The sequence below is a fragment of the Carcharodon carcharias genome, chromosome 1 (genome assembly GCF_017639515.1).
Source record: "Carcharodon carcharias isolate sCarCar2 chromosome 1, sCarCar2.pri, whole genome shotgun sequence".
Classification (NCBI taxonomy): domain Eukaryota; kingdom Metazoa; phylum Chordata; class Chondrichthyes; order Lamniformes; family Lamnidae; genus Carcharodon; species Carcharodon carcharias.
The window spans coordinates 21,443,348-21,460,093 of record NC_054467.1 but is presented as its reverse complement, the minus strand read 5'-3'; the positions used below and the strand labels follow the sequence as shown (position 1 = coordinate 21,460,093).

The 16,746-nt window shown below is 43.5% G+C and overlaps 1 protein-coding gene across 1 annotated transcript in view; it reads left to right on the top strand.

Moving 5' to 3' along the window:
- The window catches only part of LOC121282709 (limbin-like), a 189,155-nt gene that overhangs the window by 78,831 nt on the left and 93,578 nt on the right, over positions 1 to 16,746 (top strand). Inside the window, exons 13-15 of the mRNA XM_041196490.1 lie at positions 1,490 to 1,649; positions 8,313 to 8,773; positions 14,152 to 14,347. Coding sequence (XP_041052424.1) covers positions 1,490 to 1,649; positions 8,313 to 8,773; positions 14,152 to 14,347 — 817 coding nt within the window. The remainder of the gene's footprint in view (positions 1 to 1,489; positions 1,650 to 8,312; positions 8,774 to 14,151; positions 14,348 to 16,746) is intronic.

The window sequence follows — 16,746 nt, the reverse complement described above, 5'->3', positions numbered from 1 at the left end:
TCTTCACATTTTCAGTGACTGACCAAGCCACTCTCCTGACTGCAGTGTCTATTGTCTTCAAATGCACACAATTTGGCTGTAGATCTCAACAGCTAGTGTGTGTCTTCTTCAAGATGTCATTATTTTAGCTGATGTCGTTAGCATAGCTAACATTGTTAACGTTGCCTTGCATTTGTGCCGTGGTTCCTCCGCACCTTTATCTTGACACGATAGTGGACAAAATAATATTTCAAGCCAAAGGTTCAAACTCCTGGTGATCGTGTTCTCCTTGACTTCAACTGTTTGAGTCAATTAAAGTTAATCACCTTCCTCTTATCCAGTCACAGGACCCTTTTTCACACTTAGCTGAATCGTTCAATAATCAGTTTATTGCTTCTACAGTCTTTGTACCACAAGGTTTTGCAGTCAAAGGTCATCCATTAACCTTTTGCAGAACCAGTTCACTCTGCACCTTTAATATTGCCAATTTTCCCATCATGCTTAGCAACCTTTTCAGTCTCTTGTCTTCTACCACCCTTTGTAAACTCTGAATGCAAAAGCACCAAGTCCCAATTTACATCTGGAACAAGCACATTTCGCAATTTGATAAAATGGTTAATCCACAAACTGAAATTCAACAAAACTGTTACTAGCAAATAGTTGAAAAAACTGTGCGTAAAATATGTCCCCCCTTACACTTACAGCTGGTTTTAATTTCATCAACTATACTGTTGTAAACCCAAATCCCAAAGCAGAAAAGCCAGCTACATCCTCAGCAGGGGAGATGGTGGCATAGTGGTAAATGTTACTGGGTTAGTAATCCATAGGCCAAGCCTAATGTTTTGGGGACATGGGTTCAAATCCCATTATGGCAGCTAGTGGAATTTAAATTCAACTAATAAATCTGGAATATAAAGCTAGCCTCAGTAATGGTGATATGAAGCTATCTTTGATTGTTGTTAAAAACCCACCTGGTTCACTGATGTCCTTTAGGGAAGGAAATCTGCTGCTCTTACTTGTTCTGGCCTGCACTTGACTCCAGACCCAAAGAAATGTGGTTGACTCTTAACTGCCCTCTGAGATGGCCTAGCAAGTCACTCAGTTCAAGGGCAATTAGGGATGGACAACAAATGATGGCCTTGCCAGCAATGCCCATGTCCCATGACAGAATAAATTAACAGATTGTTTGGAATAAGAGCATTTTGTGAATGTCTGCTGTATTTCAAAATTCGATACAAACTGATGAAGCAGTATTTTAGAAAATAGCTCTGTCCGTAATTTGTTCTGAATGTAAACCTGTTACAAGAAATGAACTGACACAGAAGCCCAGGAGGCGAATTAAATAAAAATGTAAGCATGTGCTTACAGAGGCATATTTTCATGCATTTTAAATATAGTGGGCTTTTTTTGTATTAGTGAACATTGTAACTAATGGTGTGTTTATGTGTCACAACTTTAAATGCTTTTGAAGTATTTCACATGAGATACCTGTTTTTTTTTTTAATTTTAGCACTGGTTACCTAACAGACAGTCAAATGGAGTCACTCTTGGAGATGGTACAGCAAGAAATACTTGTTGTGAAGCAGAAGTTCGATGAGGTCATGGATCGAGAGAAGAAAATAATACATTACAAATTGATCAGTGAGAGAAGAGAGCACCTTGTCAGAAAAGTATGTGAACTGCTATTTTATCCCTTCCAGTTCCAGTACATATTTATGTTATTCAGAACGTGAATGGGTTTAAGCAAGAAATGAAATTTGGAGGACAATAATTAAATGCGAAGAAGGGTCATGTGTGGACACTTAATGAATAAAGTTATCATCCTTACAAGTTAGACATTAGTAGTCTTGAGAGAAACATATTAATTATATTTTACTTTGGCCTTTTGACTATGGCTCTGAATGTTTTGGATAATGCTATAGAAAAGGGGTCAGTGCATCAGTCCTTTGGCACTTGTCTGTTTTTAATATAATATTTTCACCAATAATTTTCAGATGGGGTTCTCCCACTCTTCCACTATATTTTTGACGGACACTCTGGGTCTGCTAAAGTAATGGCTGGGGATTGAAGAAAGCCTCCCCACCACTTCCCATTGAAGTTCTATCCTGTAAATGTAGAAAAAATGTGAGCAAGTAAGTGTTACTTTTTGAGAGCATTGGTAGGAGTTGCAGTTATAGCAGATTAAGGTTCCCAATAGGCAATGTTTCCTTTTTTTTTAATATAAATTCTAAATACTCCAGCACAGAGATACAGGCTAATACTTGGAAGGAAAAACAAAGTCATAGAATCATTGATTCATACAGCACAGAAACAGGCCCTTTGACCATCGTGTCTGTGCCAGCCATCAAGCACCTATCTATTATAATCCCATTTTCCAGCACTTGGCCCCTAGCCCTGTATGCTGTGGCATTTCAAGTGCTGATCTAAATACTTCTTACATGTTGTGAGTGTTCCTGCCTCTACCACCCCCTCCGGAGAGGAGCTCCTGCCTCTACCAGCCCCCACAAAGCTGGAGCATTATGAGAAGTAGTTGTGGCAGATGCTAAATGTTACTTTAGACTGGAATAGAACTATGTCAAACTCCCATTGCTAAAGGATAGCATCTGCTGAGGTGTTAAGAAGTTCATCAGAGGAGGGGGAATTTGAAGCATTTGTCACAGTATTTTATGCCAGAATCTATGATCTCACTAGATGGGCCTTTGCTAACTTGTGTGAAAATGGAAAGTAACAGATTGATCAATACATTCAGGAAACCACTTGAGAATGTTGAAAGCTGAATTGTTCCTCTGCAGTTCCATGTTTTTTCTCAGACTAACTCCACTTTGTGTTTGTACTAGTGGGCCATTTTAGTAAGTTGTCAGTTAATAGAATTGAATGTCTAGTTATGTTAGATGATCACAAACGGTTTCCCCAGTGGTCAGTCAGTAAGTGCCTTGCAACATGTTACTGTATTATCAATGTTGGCCAGCATCTCCATGTTCTGCTGAGTTAATCATTCTCACCCAAAGCAAGAGTAATTGGTGTGACAACATGAGCTGGAATCCCTCTGATAAGAAAGAAAAAAAATCAGGCAGATTTGCCACTCCTGATTATTGTGAGGACATTGAGTTTGATATTGGGAGACACATATAGCAAGGGACCAAATAAATCCTTCACCCCTCACCGTTAAATCCTTGATAAGGGACCGTCTGAAGTCTTTATCTTTCAATATTAGGTCTAAATGAATGACGCTCAAGTTTCTAACTAACCATCTTACATTACCCATTTTGGATTAAACTTTCCTGGAGACACTTGAATAGATTAAAGTCACAGCACAGGTGTTTAGTAGTGTTTTCGTGTCTTGTAGAATCTTACCCTTATGAGCAGCATGGGATTCAGGGATTGGCTTCTGCATTGAATTGATGGGCTCCTTTGGTGGCAAGATTAACTGTTCCACTTGGGTCCTTAGTTCTCGATGCCCAACTTTACACAAACTATGAAATCTACCACAATACAAAAGCAAAGTACTGCAGCTGCTTGAAGTGGCTCGACAGGCTAGATGCTGGAAGGATGTTTCTCCTGCTTTGCATTGAGGTAGAAGATCATCCAAGATCTAGTTAAATGGCGGAGCAGGCTCGAGGGGCCAAATAGCCTACTCCCGCTGTTAAGTCCCTAAGTCAGAAATAAAATCAGAAAATCACAGAACTCGGCCATCTCTTACAACCAGACCTGCAACCTCAGAACAGGGAAAGAACGATGTTGTCAGTGACTGTGAACATGACCGGAGCCCTGAGTTTCAATCGTTCCAGACTGGAGCAGGTGACATATGAAACATCCCCCAATTCGCCATTCACAGATGCTCTATATGCCAGGAGAGGGGAGCACACTGTGTTTCCTCTGACTAGAGAGAAGCAGCCTGTGACTTTGCTGGGATAGTGGGCTTCCCAAGGTGCAGGGTGCCAATGACTGCAGGGTGACTTTTAAATGTGATGCGTGCAATGCTGAAATGTACCACAACAAAGGTTGCTGCTTGCTGAATGTGCAATTGGTGTGTGACGACATTCAACACATATTACTGATGAATGCCTCCTATCCTGGCAACAGTCATTATTTGTTCGTTCTACTGTTCCCTCAGTATTTCAGTCACCACATAGCTTCTGTCAGCCAATCTGCTTTACGCCTTGCTCATGATTCTGCTCCAAGCCAACAATGCATGGCTGGACAAGCTTGCAATGACAGCCATACTGTCACATGAAACATCATAAAGCAGATGATTGGGGCGCTGAAGCATTGGTTCTGCTGCTTGGGCTGCTCTGGAGGAGCCCTGCAGTGCTCAGCGGACCTTGCAAGTCAATTCATGGTGGTCTACTGTATCCCCTACCCCCTGAAACCTGGCTGTTGTGAGGGTAAAGCCCTTGCCACAGGGAAATGGCAAGCAGCTCAGGAGGAGGAGGAAGTGAAGGGGCACCACCTTTCTGGCTGGACTGTCAGTAATTGCCTCATTTTGACTACAGTTCCACTGAAGACCACCCCAATTTTTCCCATTAGTCATACATCTAATCACTTTGTTAAGGACCATCATAGCGCCTTCTTAAACGCAATGCTGAAATAAAATCCACAACAAAACAACCATTCCAAAGTAACTTTATCCAACAAAACATTCAAGATCCCATACAAAGGCCAACTAATGACACCTAGTGCATGTTGCGGGTGCCTTTTACCTGGTACTATGCAGTGCTACCGCTGTGGCTGAAGCATCGATAGTGGAAAGCTACTGACTCAGTGGGGGAAGCTGCAGGTGGCTTTGCAGGATGCCCTCAAGTAGCTCCGGACTTAGAAGGCTCGGCTTCAGTCTGCACCATCTCAGCATTGACTGCAACAGTTTCGGCTGGCTGACAGGCAACAGGATCGGCAGTGGTGGAAGCATGAATGCTGTCACCTTGAGAGAGGATAGCAGGTGCTTGCTCCATGGAGCCACCGACATTTCACTGGGGAGAAGCCTCAGCAATTCTAGTCATCTGCTGGGGCAGAGGTTGTGGGAGCGCTTTGAGCAATGTCTCCTCAATTAGTGTGGGGCCTTGCAGCCATGCCTATCTCCTGCCGGTTAGTGGCTGCTGCCTCAGATAATGTATCACCTTATTCAGCAAGCGAGGGAAGTGTGTCAGTGAGTGGGGGTGTCATGCGTTTCAATGGTGTGCCTGCCACAGTTAAATAGTTAGCAGCGCCTGCAAGCTGTGAAATGCCTGCATGAGGCTTGCAGGACATCTATGTTTGGGAGGGTGGGGTGAAGCTATGACATGCGATATGAGTTGTGGGTTGATAGATTGTTGGTCGGTGAGTGAAACAGGTGTGGTAGATGGAACATTGAGGTGAGTGCTTTGTAAGGGAATGGCATGTGAAGGTGCATTCATTGACCTTGACCACTCTGGTGATGCCATTGAACTTCTAACAGCACCAAATTCAAGTCCTCATGGTGAGACAGCTGGCATTCACCACAAACGTCTAACTACTTCCACTGCCTTCATAATAACTGCCTGGAAGGCTTCCTGGTGGAAGGGGGAAGTGGTGGCGGCGTAGAGATAATGTCACCAGACTAGTAATCCAGAGGTCCAGGCTAATGCTTTGGGGACGTGGGTTCGAATCCCACCACGGCAGCTGGAAATAAATCTGGAATTAAAAGCTAGTGTTGGTAATAGTGACCATAAAACTATTGTTGTATAACCCATCTGGTTCACTCATGCCCTTTAGTGAAGGAAATCTGTCGTCCTTACCTGGTCTGGCCTACATGTGACTCCAGACCCACAGAAATGTGGTTGACTCTGAAATGGCCTAGCAAGTCACCCAGTTGTATTAAAACCGCTACAAAGTCTACAAAAAGGAATGAAACTGGAGATATCACCAGGCACCCACCCAGGCACCGAAAACAACAACAGCAAACCCAGCCCTGTCGACCCTGCAAAGTTCTCCTTACTAACATCTGGGGGCTTATGCTAAATTTGGGAGAGCTGTCCCACAGACTAGTCAAGCAACAACCTGACATAGTCATACTCATGGTATTATACCTTACAGACAATGCTCCCAGACACCACCCTCGCCATCCCTGGGTATGTCCTGTCCCACTGACTAGACAGATCCACCAGAGGTCGTGGCATAATGGTATCCAGTAGGGAGGGAGTTGCCATGGGAGTTCCCAACATCGACTCTGCACCATGAAGTCTCATGGCGTCAGGTCAAACATGGCAAGGAAACCGCCGATTACCGCACTTGCTCAGCTAATGAATCAGTACTCCATGTTGAACACCACTCGGAGGAAGCACTGAGGGTGGCTAGGGCACAGAAAATGCTGTGGGTGGGGGACTTCAATGTCCATCACCAGGAGTGGCTGGTTAGTACCACTACCGTTGAGCTAAAGTGCAAAACCTACTTGACCTCATCCTCACCAATCTACCTGTCGCAGGTGCATCTGTCCAAGACAATTAGGTAGGAGTTACCACCACAAAGTTCTTGTAGAGACGAAGACCTGCCTTCACATTGAGGAAACCCTCCATTGTGTTTAGCACAACCATGCTAAATGGAATACATTTTTGAACAGATCTAGCAACTCAAAATTGGGCATCCATGAAGCACTGTGGGCCATCAGCAGCAGAATTGTACTCGAACACAATCTGTAACCTCATGGCCCAGCATATCCATTACCATCAAACTCAGGCATCAGTCCTGGTTCAATGAAGAATGCAGGGGGGCATGCCAGGAACAGCACCAGGAAAACCTAAAAATTATGAAGTGTCAACCTGGTGAAGTTATTACACAGGACTACTTGCATGCCAAACAGCAAAACCAGCATGCAATAGAGCTAAGCGATCCTACAACCAATGGATCATATTTAAGCCCAGCAGTCCTGCCACGTCCAGTTGTGAATGGTGGTGGACAATGAAACAACTGACAGCAGAAGGCGGCTCCACAAATATCCCCATTCTCAATGATGGGGGAGCCCAGCACATCAGTATTGCATTTTGCAACAGTCTTCAGCCATAAGTGCCGAATGGATGATCCATCTCAGCCTCCTCATGAGGACCCAGCATCACAGATGCCACTCTTTAGCCAATTTGATTCACTCCATGTGATATCAAGAAACGGCTGGATACTGCAAAGGCTATGGGCCCTGGCAATGTTCCGGCAATAGTACTGAAGACTTGTGCTCCAGAACTTGCCGCACCCCTAGCCAAGCTTTTCCAGTACAGCTACAACACTGGCATCTACCCAGCCATGTAGAAATGTGGAAAACTGCCCAGGTATGTCCTGTCCACAAAAAGGAGGACAAATCCAATCTGGCCAATTACCTATTTTTGAGGGTTAAAATTTCTCCTGTTGTTCCTGAAGTAAATTCGAGCTTAATTTTAAATCGTTTTTCATAAAATTGATCAACATGAAAAAGAAAATAGCTTCATACACTTTGTATGTTGATGTTACGTTGGGTAAAGATGGGATTTGACTCAATGTTTTGCATCACTGAAGGAATAGCCAACATTTATTGTCACAGCTCGCATGTGAATAATGGTGACCAGCGTGAGATGCTAGAGGACAATTTACATCAATGGAACCATAACCAGCAAAGAGCCAGCACAGTCAGGAGGGGGGAAATGTGATTAGGAACAAACAGTATATGTTTGAAATTCATAAACTATTCCATAGGATAGTGGAAATACATTGAACAAATGAGATGCAGTAAAGCAGAACCAGTTGGTGGCAGCATCATAGCTAGCATAAACAGTAGTTGTTTCCAGAATTACTTGAAAACTTTCCCATTATGAAAAGAATATTCCAAATTTATACCGTAGATGTATTAAGTCAACACAACTATGGAGGAGAAGTTTGTTTGCGTAGCATCGCTTCTAATGGTGCTGTCCAGACTAATGTTGATCCCCTGGAGGCAGACAACAACAGAGGCCACAACCTTGGAAAGCCCGTGCAGTGTTCAACATTAATATTGCTAAAGAATGCCACGTGGGCTACACAGCTAGCGACCTCCAGCACTGCCTACCTTGGGAATCAACTTATGTCTGCATAGCACTGTTAGAAGCAATGTTACTCAAACAAATTTCTGCTATAAGTTTCCCTGGCCTGTACTATAGACTTATCATGGATACCATGTATGATGATAGCAAACCTAATGGAAGGATATCCTGTTTCCCTTGTAGCCATTTCCATAAAGGTGAGTGGCTTTGCACAAAGTCTTTTGCATGCAATGGGATACATTTTGTATGGTTTTCTGTTTCTTGGAGCTGGAGAGCCCAGTTAGCACAGTATAAGCTTAAAGGAGTATTTTGTGTTTAATATAATTCTTTGTACTTCAGATTCATGAGCAAGAGTATCAACAAAAGCAGCTGGCATCTCTTCTCAACACCTCAGGAGAAAGACGATTTGATCATAACAAATACCTCATGGATTGTCATGACCTGTTAAATAATCAACGTGCAGAACTGGGAGAATTGGTGGAGAAATTGGATGAAGATGCAGTTGACCAATTGGAAACCCTTCACATGCAACTTACTGAAAATACCTCACTAAAAATTAAAAAAATCCATGCTGAATTTGTTCAAGGGTTGGTCAGCCTTGGGGTCCCGAAGGACTATTTAAGACAAATGGCAGAGGATCAGGATGAGGAAGTAAACACTCAGCATGAGAAACAAGAGGAAAATGACAAACGTAAATCTAATGAATCGCTGGAGAAAGTTAGGGAAGAATTATCAAAGCGGCTACGTTCAGAAATTGAAGAACAGAAATTCGTACAGCATTGGAATCAATTGGTCTTCCAGTAAGTCTTAAGATTTTTAAAACACGTTCTTGAGAGGATGTTGGCAAAGCCAGTATTTATTGCCCTAGCCGTCCTCCAGAAGGATGTGGTGAGCCTTCTCCTTAAACCGCCTGTAGTTCGTAACATGCAGGTAGTCCCGCCATCAGAATTTAAATACAGTGGTTTAGAAATGTTACATACAAGGATAACTATGGCCAGGAGTTTCTGGTCCTGCCAGTGGCGGGTATCCGCGTGGGCGGGATAGGAAAATTGGGGGAGCGACCAAAAGTTAACTGACTTTTGACCACTCCACGTTTTCCCATCCTGCCACTGGCAGGACCAGAAAGTCCCACCCTGTTTGGTTGGCTTTGAAGTGAAAAACCATCTTAATTAGTAATTCGTGAACATCTTTGCTAATACCTTTTTGAAAGCTTAGTGGATTCCCAGGTACATGTTTAATGTAAGGCAATTATGTTGGTTTTGTTCTTATTCAGCTTTATTTCTTCAGCCAAGCAATCATTAAACTGTTTTTTTTCTCTGTGGCAGAGCTTAGCATACTTAAGAACTTTAAACGTTTATGTGCAAATTGCATTAATAGACTTACTTGAGGTAGCCATAAAGGAAATTAAAGCCCCCCTATTCTGTTCAAAAAGAACAATCCCAGTCACACTATTATAATGAACTCTGATATTAGAACAGCTCTGTTCCAACTGATTTTATCATTGCTACCAACTGAAGCATTATTTTTATGTATAAAACAGTTTAAACACCAATGAGGTGAACTACTTATGAGGGCCAACTGTAATTTACCACCCAAGATTGCACCCAAAAGCCCTGAATGTGGATAAGTCTAGTTTGCCTTTTCTGGAATTCTACTTGACTATCTTGGGGGAGCCAGAGGAGGTCATGATGATTTTTTTCCTTTCCTGGTAGTATTTAGTCTTTGGATATAAGCATTACGAGCAAAGACAGCATTTATTACTCATCCCAAATTGCCCTTGAGAATGTGGTGGTGAGCTTCCTTCTTGAATCACTGTAGTTCATGTGGTGATGGTACTCTCTCATGATTGAACTTTTCCCCACGAAACTGAATAAATAAGATACGTTGTTTATTGTCATCATCATTGTTGGCTGTTCCCCGATTCGAGGATGACACCCATTCTAGGTCATGAGTTTCTGCCATGGGTCTTCATGTGATTAAACAGGCAGATTCACAACCTGCAGACACCAGGGCAGGATGGTCCATGAGGTAGTGAGATGCATAGTGCAGGATTTGTTCCCTTTTCTTTCTCTGCTGCCAATCTGCCTCTTAATTAAGCATGATGAGGCTTGATGGACAAGTTGTTGCCATTTTGAATGATTGGGATGAACTTGCTGCCAGTCATTAATGTCAATGCTGCCACACTTCAAGGAGAGCTTCAGAATGTCTTTGAAGTGTTTTATTTGTCCTCCCCTGGAATGCTGTGTTACTCAGACTTAAATGGTTGTGGTGGAAGAATTAATCAGGCTGGTCTTTTGGTTCAAGCTGGTTTATTTTCAAGACAGCTCCTCAGTGCTGCTGACTTCTAAATAGCTTCCACCCAAATTTTCCAGCTGTATCTTTTTATTCTGTTTAGATGGGATAAATAATGCCCATCACCTGGTTAACTAGCAATTGTCTTTAACAAGGTGATTGCCATGCAGTGTGATTACTTATTCATTAACATACTGGCCATCTGAGAACTGAGGAAACAGGACCTAATAGGGGAGACGCTTTTCAGCCATTCGGACACAGTGTCCAGTCCAAGGCAACATTCCAACAGCTCAAGGCTGACACCCAAAGACAAATCAGAAGATAAAGGACATATGGTGCGAAGGGAGAGCCTGAGAGATCCAACAATTTGCTGACCATCGTGACATGCAAAGCTTTTCTGAAGCCACCATGACCGTCTTTAGACCAAGGTCAAATGGACAATATCTCCTTCATCACAGAATGGTATTTCTCTTCCTAAGAATGATAAAGTCATCCATCAATGCTGGATAGGTTATTACGTGTTCTGTGAATAGAACTTATTTGATAGGGTGACCTTTCTGCATTCCAAGGTTACTTGCATAATTGAAGATATCGGCAATCAATATGGAAATTTCTGTACTGTTTCTATCAAGCTTTACATTAAGCACAAAAGAGGTTCTGGCCAGGGGTTTTGCTCTGTTATCCTGTCCTAAATCAGATGGACTTGCAGTGAGGAAAATTGAGCAATGAAGCATAGTGTTGTTTCCCTGCTGGCTGTCCTTTCTCCACCTGCAAATGTTGGGAATTGACCTTGGGTCAGTGCCAGGAAAAGGCTGAAGTCTACTTTTGTTTTTCTTTGTTCTTTCACGGGATGTCGGTGCCGTTGACAAGACTAGCGTTTGTTGCCTATCCCTAATTGCCCTTGAGCTGAATGGCTTGCTAGGCCATTGCAGAGAGCATTTATGAGTCAAAAACGTTGCTTTGGGTCTGGAGTCACATATAAGCCAGGCCAGGTAAGGACAGCAGATTTCCCTCCCTTAGGGGCATTAATGAACCAGTTGTGTTTTTACACCAATCGATGATAGTTGTGACATGGTATCTCTGTGCTGCTTTATATTCTAAATTTACCAATTGAATTCAAATTCCACCAGCTGGCATGGTGGAATTTGAACCCATGTACCCAGAGCATTAGCCTGGGCTTCTGGATGACTAGTCCAGTGACATTACTACTATGCAACTATCTCCCTACGAGTAGAGCAGAAAGGTCTAATTGTGGCCTCACCTTGCTCCATTTTTGCCCGATCTCTTACGAACATATAAACCATGACAGTCAATGAAAAGGCCGTCCAGCCAGGCCCATACAATTGTGAAACCTTGTGCATCACAATAAATATATTTCATCCCAATCAAAAGCCATGTCATCTCCTGGGAGAGCCAAAAAAAAATTTTAAAAAACCTATGCTGGCTAAGCTGAGGGGGAGAAAATCTTGAAAATTCCTGCTGAAGGTTTCAGGCTCAGCTTGAGGCCTTTGGAGAAGATATGCTGTGGTCCTGGTGACTCTTCATTCCCTTTTTGGCCTGCTGTGTATTCAAATGCCACAGTGACAGTCCATTGCACCACAAGGACTTTCCTCAGTGGAATCCTGGCGAGGCTCCAGAAGGACTGCGCTGTGTCGAAATAGTACCTCTGACTGAGAGCACAGGCTAGGGTTATTGTGGTTACAAAGCCCTGTCCTGACCCTGTAGATCCTAAGGGCAGGATTTTCCCATCAGCGAGCGGAGGGTGGGGCCCGCTCGCCGATGCGTAAAATGACACACGGCGACGTTGGGCGGAACTCCCGACATCATCGCGCCCTATTTAAATTTTCCGGTAGGCGGGGGCGCAGCAAAAGCAGCTGTGCGCCCGCCGACCTGTCAATGGCCAATTGAGGCCATTGACAGAGTCATCTAGCTAATTAGTGGACCTGCCCGTCCAACCTTAAGGTTGGCGGGCAGGCCAGGAGCCCTGGCGCAAATTAGAAAAAGCGTGAAACCACATCCACGGGCGGGATAAGGTTTCGTGTAGGTTTTAAAAATTTTAATTAAAGTTTTTGTAAAAATTATGGACATGTCCCAACTCATGTGACAGTGTCACATGAGGGGACATGTCAAGATTTTTTTTTTCTCTTTTCAATACTTGTGACAGAACAGCCGATCTCCCTGAGGCAGCACTTAGCCTCAGGGAGATGAGTGCGCTCTTTCGTACGCACGCGTGAAAGTGTGCACTCTTGGCTTAGGGAATCCACCACCCCCCTCCCGCCTGCACAGGGAGTGCATTGCGCTTCTGTGCGGACGTCACGCTGGGCGGGCCTTAATTGGCCCACCCACATAAAATAGCGCTCGCCCGCAATTCAACTTTGCCCCCGACGGGGAGAAAATCCTGCCCTAAAAATAGAGAAATGTAGCTTATTTGTTTTTATATTTTATCTCAGCTTCAACTCATTTCATTTGAATTTTTTTTTAAAACACACACAACAAGAACAACTAGTGAATGTTGCTATTAAATCTGATTTTGAATGGCTGCCTTACTGTGATAATATGAAGTTATGTTGCAATGATATTTAACGTTTTATGAACACTCGAAATCAATATTAGGTATGAAAATTGCTTTGCTGCCTGGCTTGAACGCTCAATCTACTTTTGGTTCAGTTTACAAACCATGGTATACAGGAGTAGTAATTGTGTGAATTATGATAATAGCTGACATCTGTACCACCATCTGCTGCACCAGCAGGGCAAATATTTTAAAGTACGTTTGGTGGGGCTGGGTAGCTTTGAGTGCCAGTGCATTGTATCTTGTAAGGCCTTTCAGCCTAGAGTGTTTTACTGCATTCACAGAGCTTTAATTAAAAAAAAATATATTCTAGGCAACTTCACAGAATAATATTGTGGTAAATCCACCTATTACCCCCTATTGACCTCCACCCTTCTCCCCACCAACTTGGCTTAAATGACTGTGATGAAATTTTGGAAATCATTTTAGCACTAATATAGGTGGAAGACGTGGGCTGTTTCAGTATGAATGCTTTAACAAGAAGACAGTGTGGACTATGACACAGGCTAATATTTAAAGAATGAGCCTTGGAATGTATTTTTAATTCGCACTTTTTAATATTGGAATAACAGCTTTTTATGGCTAGTGACCCATCTCTAAATGTTATCTCACATTTCAGATGTGTTCTTTTATCCAGATTGCAATTGGGGAAGTTTGGAATAAATGATTGGCAAAATCCTTTGAAGAGGGACTGGAGTTTTGGCTTTTGTTCTTTCATGGGATGAGGGCAAGGCCAACATTTGTTGCCCATCCCTAATTGTCCTTGAACTGAATGGCTAACTAGACCATTTCAGGGAACAGTTAAGAGTCAACCACATTGCTGTGGATCTAGAGTCACGTGCAGGAGAGATTTCCTTCCCTGAGGGACATTGGGAAACCAGATGGGTTTTTCCTGATAATCGAAGGTAGCTTCATGTCATTATTACTAAGACTAACTTTCAACTCGAGATTCTATTAATTGAATTTAAATTCCACCAGCTACCATGGTGGGACTTGAACCTCTGTCTCCAGAGTATTAGCCTGGGCCTCTGTATTACTAGTCCAGTGACATGATCATTATGCCATCATCTCCCCACCAAAGTCACCTTGCTTAACTAAATGGGAAGGTAAAACGGCCACAATATCATCTGTTACAATAATAAATTTAACATAATTTATTTTTTACAACTTCAATCAATTGCGCAATGGGTCTCCGTGAAATAAATTACATCATTGTTAAGTGTCCCCATTTATTTGCGATAACTGGATCAATGGTTAGACTTGGTCCTTAGTTTGACCTTCAGATTAATCTGGTGACACTTTTTTTTTTGGAAGGAATATAATGATAAGTCCACTCGTACTATCTGAAGAAGAAATCCAAAGGATAATGCTGAGTTATCTTGACAATTTCTGCCAAATGTATAATAGCTTGGCTCTTCCTAAGCTGCGTGAGAGATCCAGGGTCCAAGCCTGCCTGACTGACTGGAGGAACGCAAAGATAAGGAAGTTTGAGCAACAGCGGAAGAAACGGGTGAGTGAAGTTGGAGAGGGCAACCTTCTATCCTGTGATCCGTTGTAGAATTTCTGTTTCTGTTAAATAATGAGGTTGGTGTAACAAGCTGGTGGATTTTATTCAAGCTGCAGCATTACAAGTTAAAGGGAGAGCCAGCATAGGAAAAGCCACATCTACAATGTAGGGCTCAAAGACAGATGGACTTAAAAATATAACTAATGGTTGTGATCGGTCACAGTTTCAACCTCAGGAATTTCCAGCAACTCTATTGGTTCTCTGCTTGTTTGCACTCCTTTGGCTAATAGTCTGGACTTTTTAATTAGTTTTTCTAATAATTAAATGGAGTACCATAGAAACCATTATGTCTGTCACAGTTAATAAGAAGTTCCAAATTCAGCCCTGAGATGACCCGTAACATTCAATATAACTGAAGGAATCCACGGTCAAGCCAGCATTATTCCTCCTGGAAGTAACGCTGCACAAGGTCATTCCAATGTTCTAAATGTGTGCACATTGTGACATCAACTTAGCATATTGAATGGTGAGGAGTTTTGCAAAACCTAATTTGAGCTTTGTTGGAAATTTCATTTGCGGCATAACACCACTGCCACATGACGTCCCAGCTTGAACTCCCGATGGGGGCACAGAGCCCCCTTTGCACGTCTAATTGGCATCTTTCTCAGCAGACGGCCGCTAATTGGCCAAATGACGCATGATTGGACAAGCTGAGATGGTGGAGGGCGGGAGATGGGGAACATTCAGTTACTGTTCCGCTTTCCTCACCCCACTGTCAGGAAGATATAATGGCCAGAATTTTTCCCTTGTGGGGGGGTGGGGGGGTGGGGGGCTCGGTGGGAGGGGGCAGGAGGGGGCGTTCGGGAAGCCGACTGCCGCCCATGATCAGCTCCGCTCCACGATTTCACGCGGGCGGGCCAATTAAGGCCCATTCTGCGTGGATTGCGAGTGGCAGCGCTGAGCACTGCCTGTGTGGGCAGGCAGGAGGAGGGAGAGTGGGCCTGGCGCTCAGTTCGCACGAAGCTGCCTCAGGGCGATTGAAGCGAGTTTTAAAAAAAAATTTTAAAAGACATTAAAAATTTAAAAAAACATGTCCCCCTCCGCATGAGCCGGGACAAGTCTTTAATTCAAAAATAACGTTTTTAGTTAGTGTTTATTTGCTTTAGGAAACCTCATGCCACTGGTGGATGAGGTTTCCTAAAAGATGTAAAGGCCGCTTGGCCTTTTCGCCTGCCCGCTAACCGTAAAGTTGGACGGGCAGCGTTAATTTGATTTTAATTAGTTTGTTAATGGCCTTAATAGGCCTTTCAATTATCAGTGGGAGTGCAGCCAACTCCAGCGTGCACCTGCCGAACGAGATATCACGCGATGATGTCAGGACGCAAGCCCTATGTCATCACGCACCATATTATGCTCAAACGTAAAATTCTGTCCAATAATTGTCATAATGTTATTGGAATTTATTGTAAAATAGTAGTGTGTGTGTCTGTGTGTGTCTGTGTGTGTCTGTGTGTGTCTGTGTGTGTCTGTGTGTGTGTGTGTGTGTGACTTAATTGGACTAAAGGCTGCTGGTCTGAGGGCTTTGATGCACCAGAAGAGAATTTAGGTTTGAAAAGCTAAATAGGTAAATATGAGTGGAGTGTTAGAATGGAAGGTGCAAAGGGATATTTGCATTTGTAAATAAACCAGACTAGATTGTTTTCAAAGGAGGGTTTAAATGTGTCACCCAGCCAGGTGAAGTTTAGAAACAGCGGGCAGAATTTTACGAGTCGGCGAGCGGAGGTGGGGCCTGCTTACCGGCGCGTAAAATGACGCACGGTGACATTGGAGGGAACTCCTGATGTCACCGCGCCCCATTTAAACTTTGAGGAAGGTGGGAGTGCAGCCAAATCAGATGTGCGCCTGCCCACCTATCAATGGCCAATTGAGGCCATTGACAGGGTCAATTAAGTAACTATAGGACCTGCCCATCCAACCCTAATGTTGGCGGACATGCCAGGAGCCCCAGCAGGAACTAGAACAAACATGAAACCTCATCCACAGGCGGGATGAGGTTTCATGTAGGCTTTAAAAAATTTTAATAAAGATATTGTAAAAATTACGGACATGTCCCAACTCATGTGACAGTGCACATGCGTGAAAGAGCACACACTCAATTCCGGGATTACCCACCCCCGCCCACATAGGAAACGCATAGTGCTTCTGTGCGGACATCTCGCTGTGCGGACATCTCGCTGTGCGGACATCACGCTGGGCGGGCCTTAATTGACCCGCCCTCATAAAATGGCTGCGCGCCTCCGATCGGGGGCACCGATCGAAAGTGCACCCGTAGGCACCCGCCCATCAACATCCACCCCAACAGGGGGTAAAATTCAGCCCAGTGTGATCCAACAGAGGGCAGT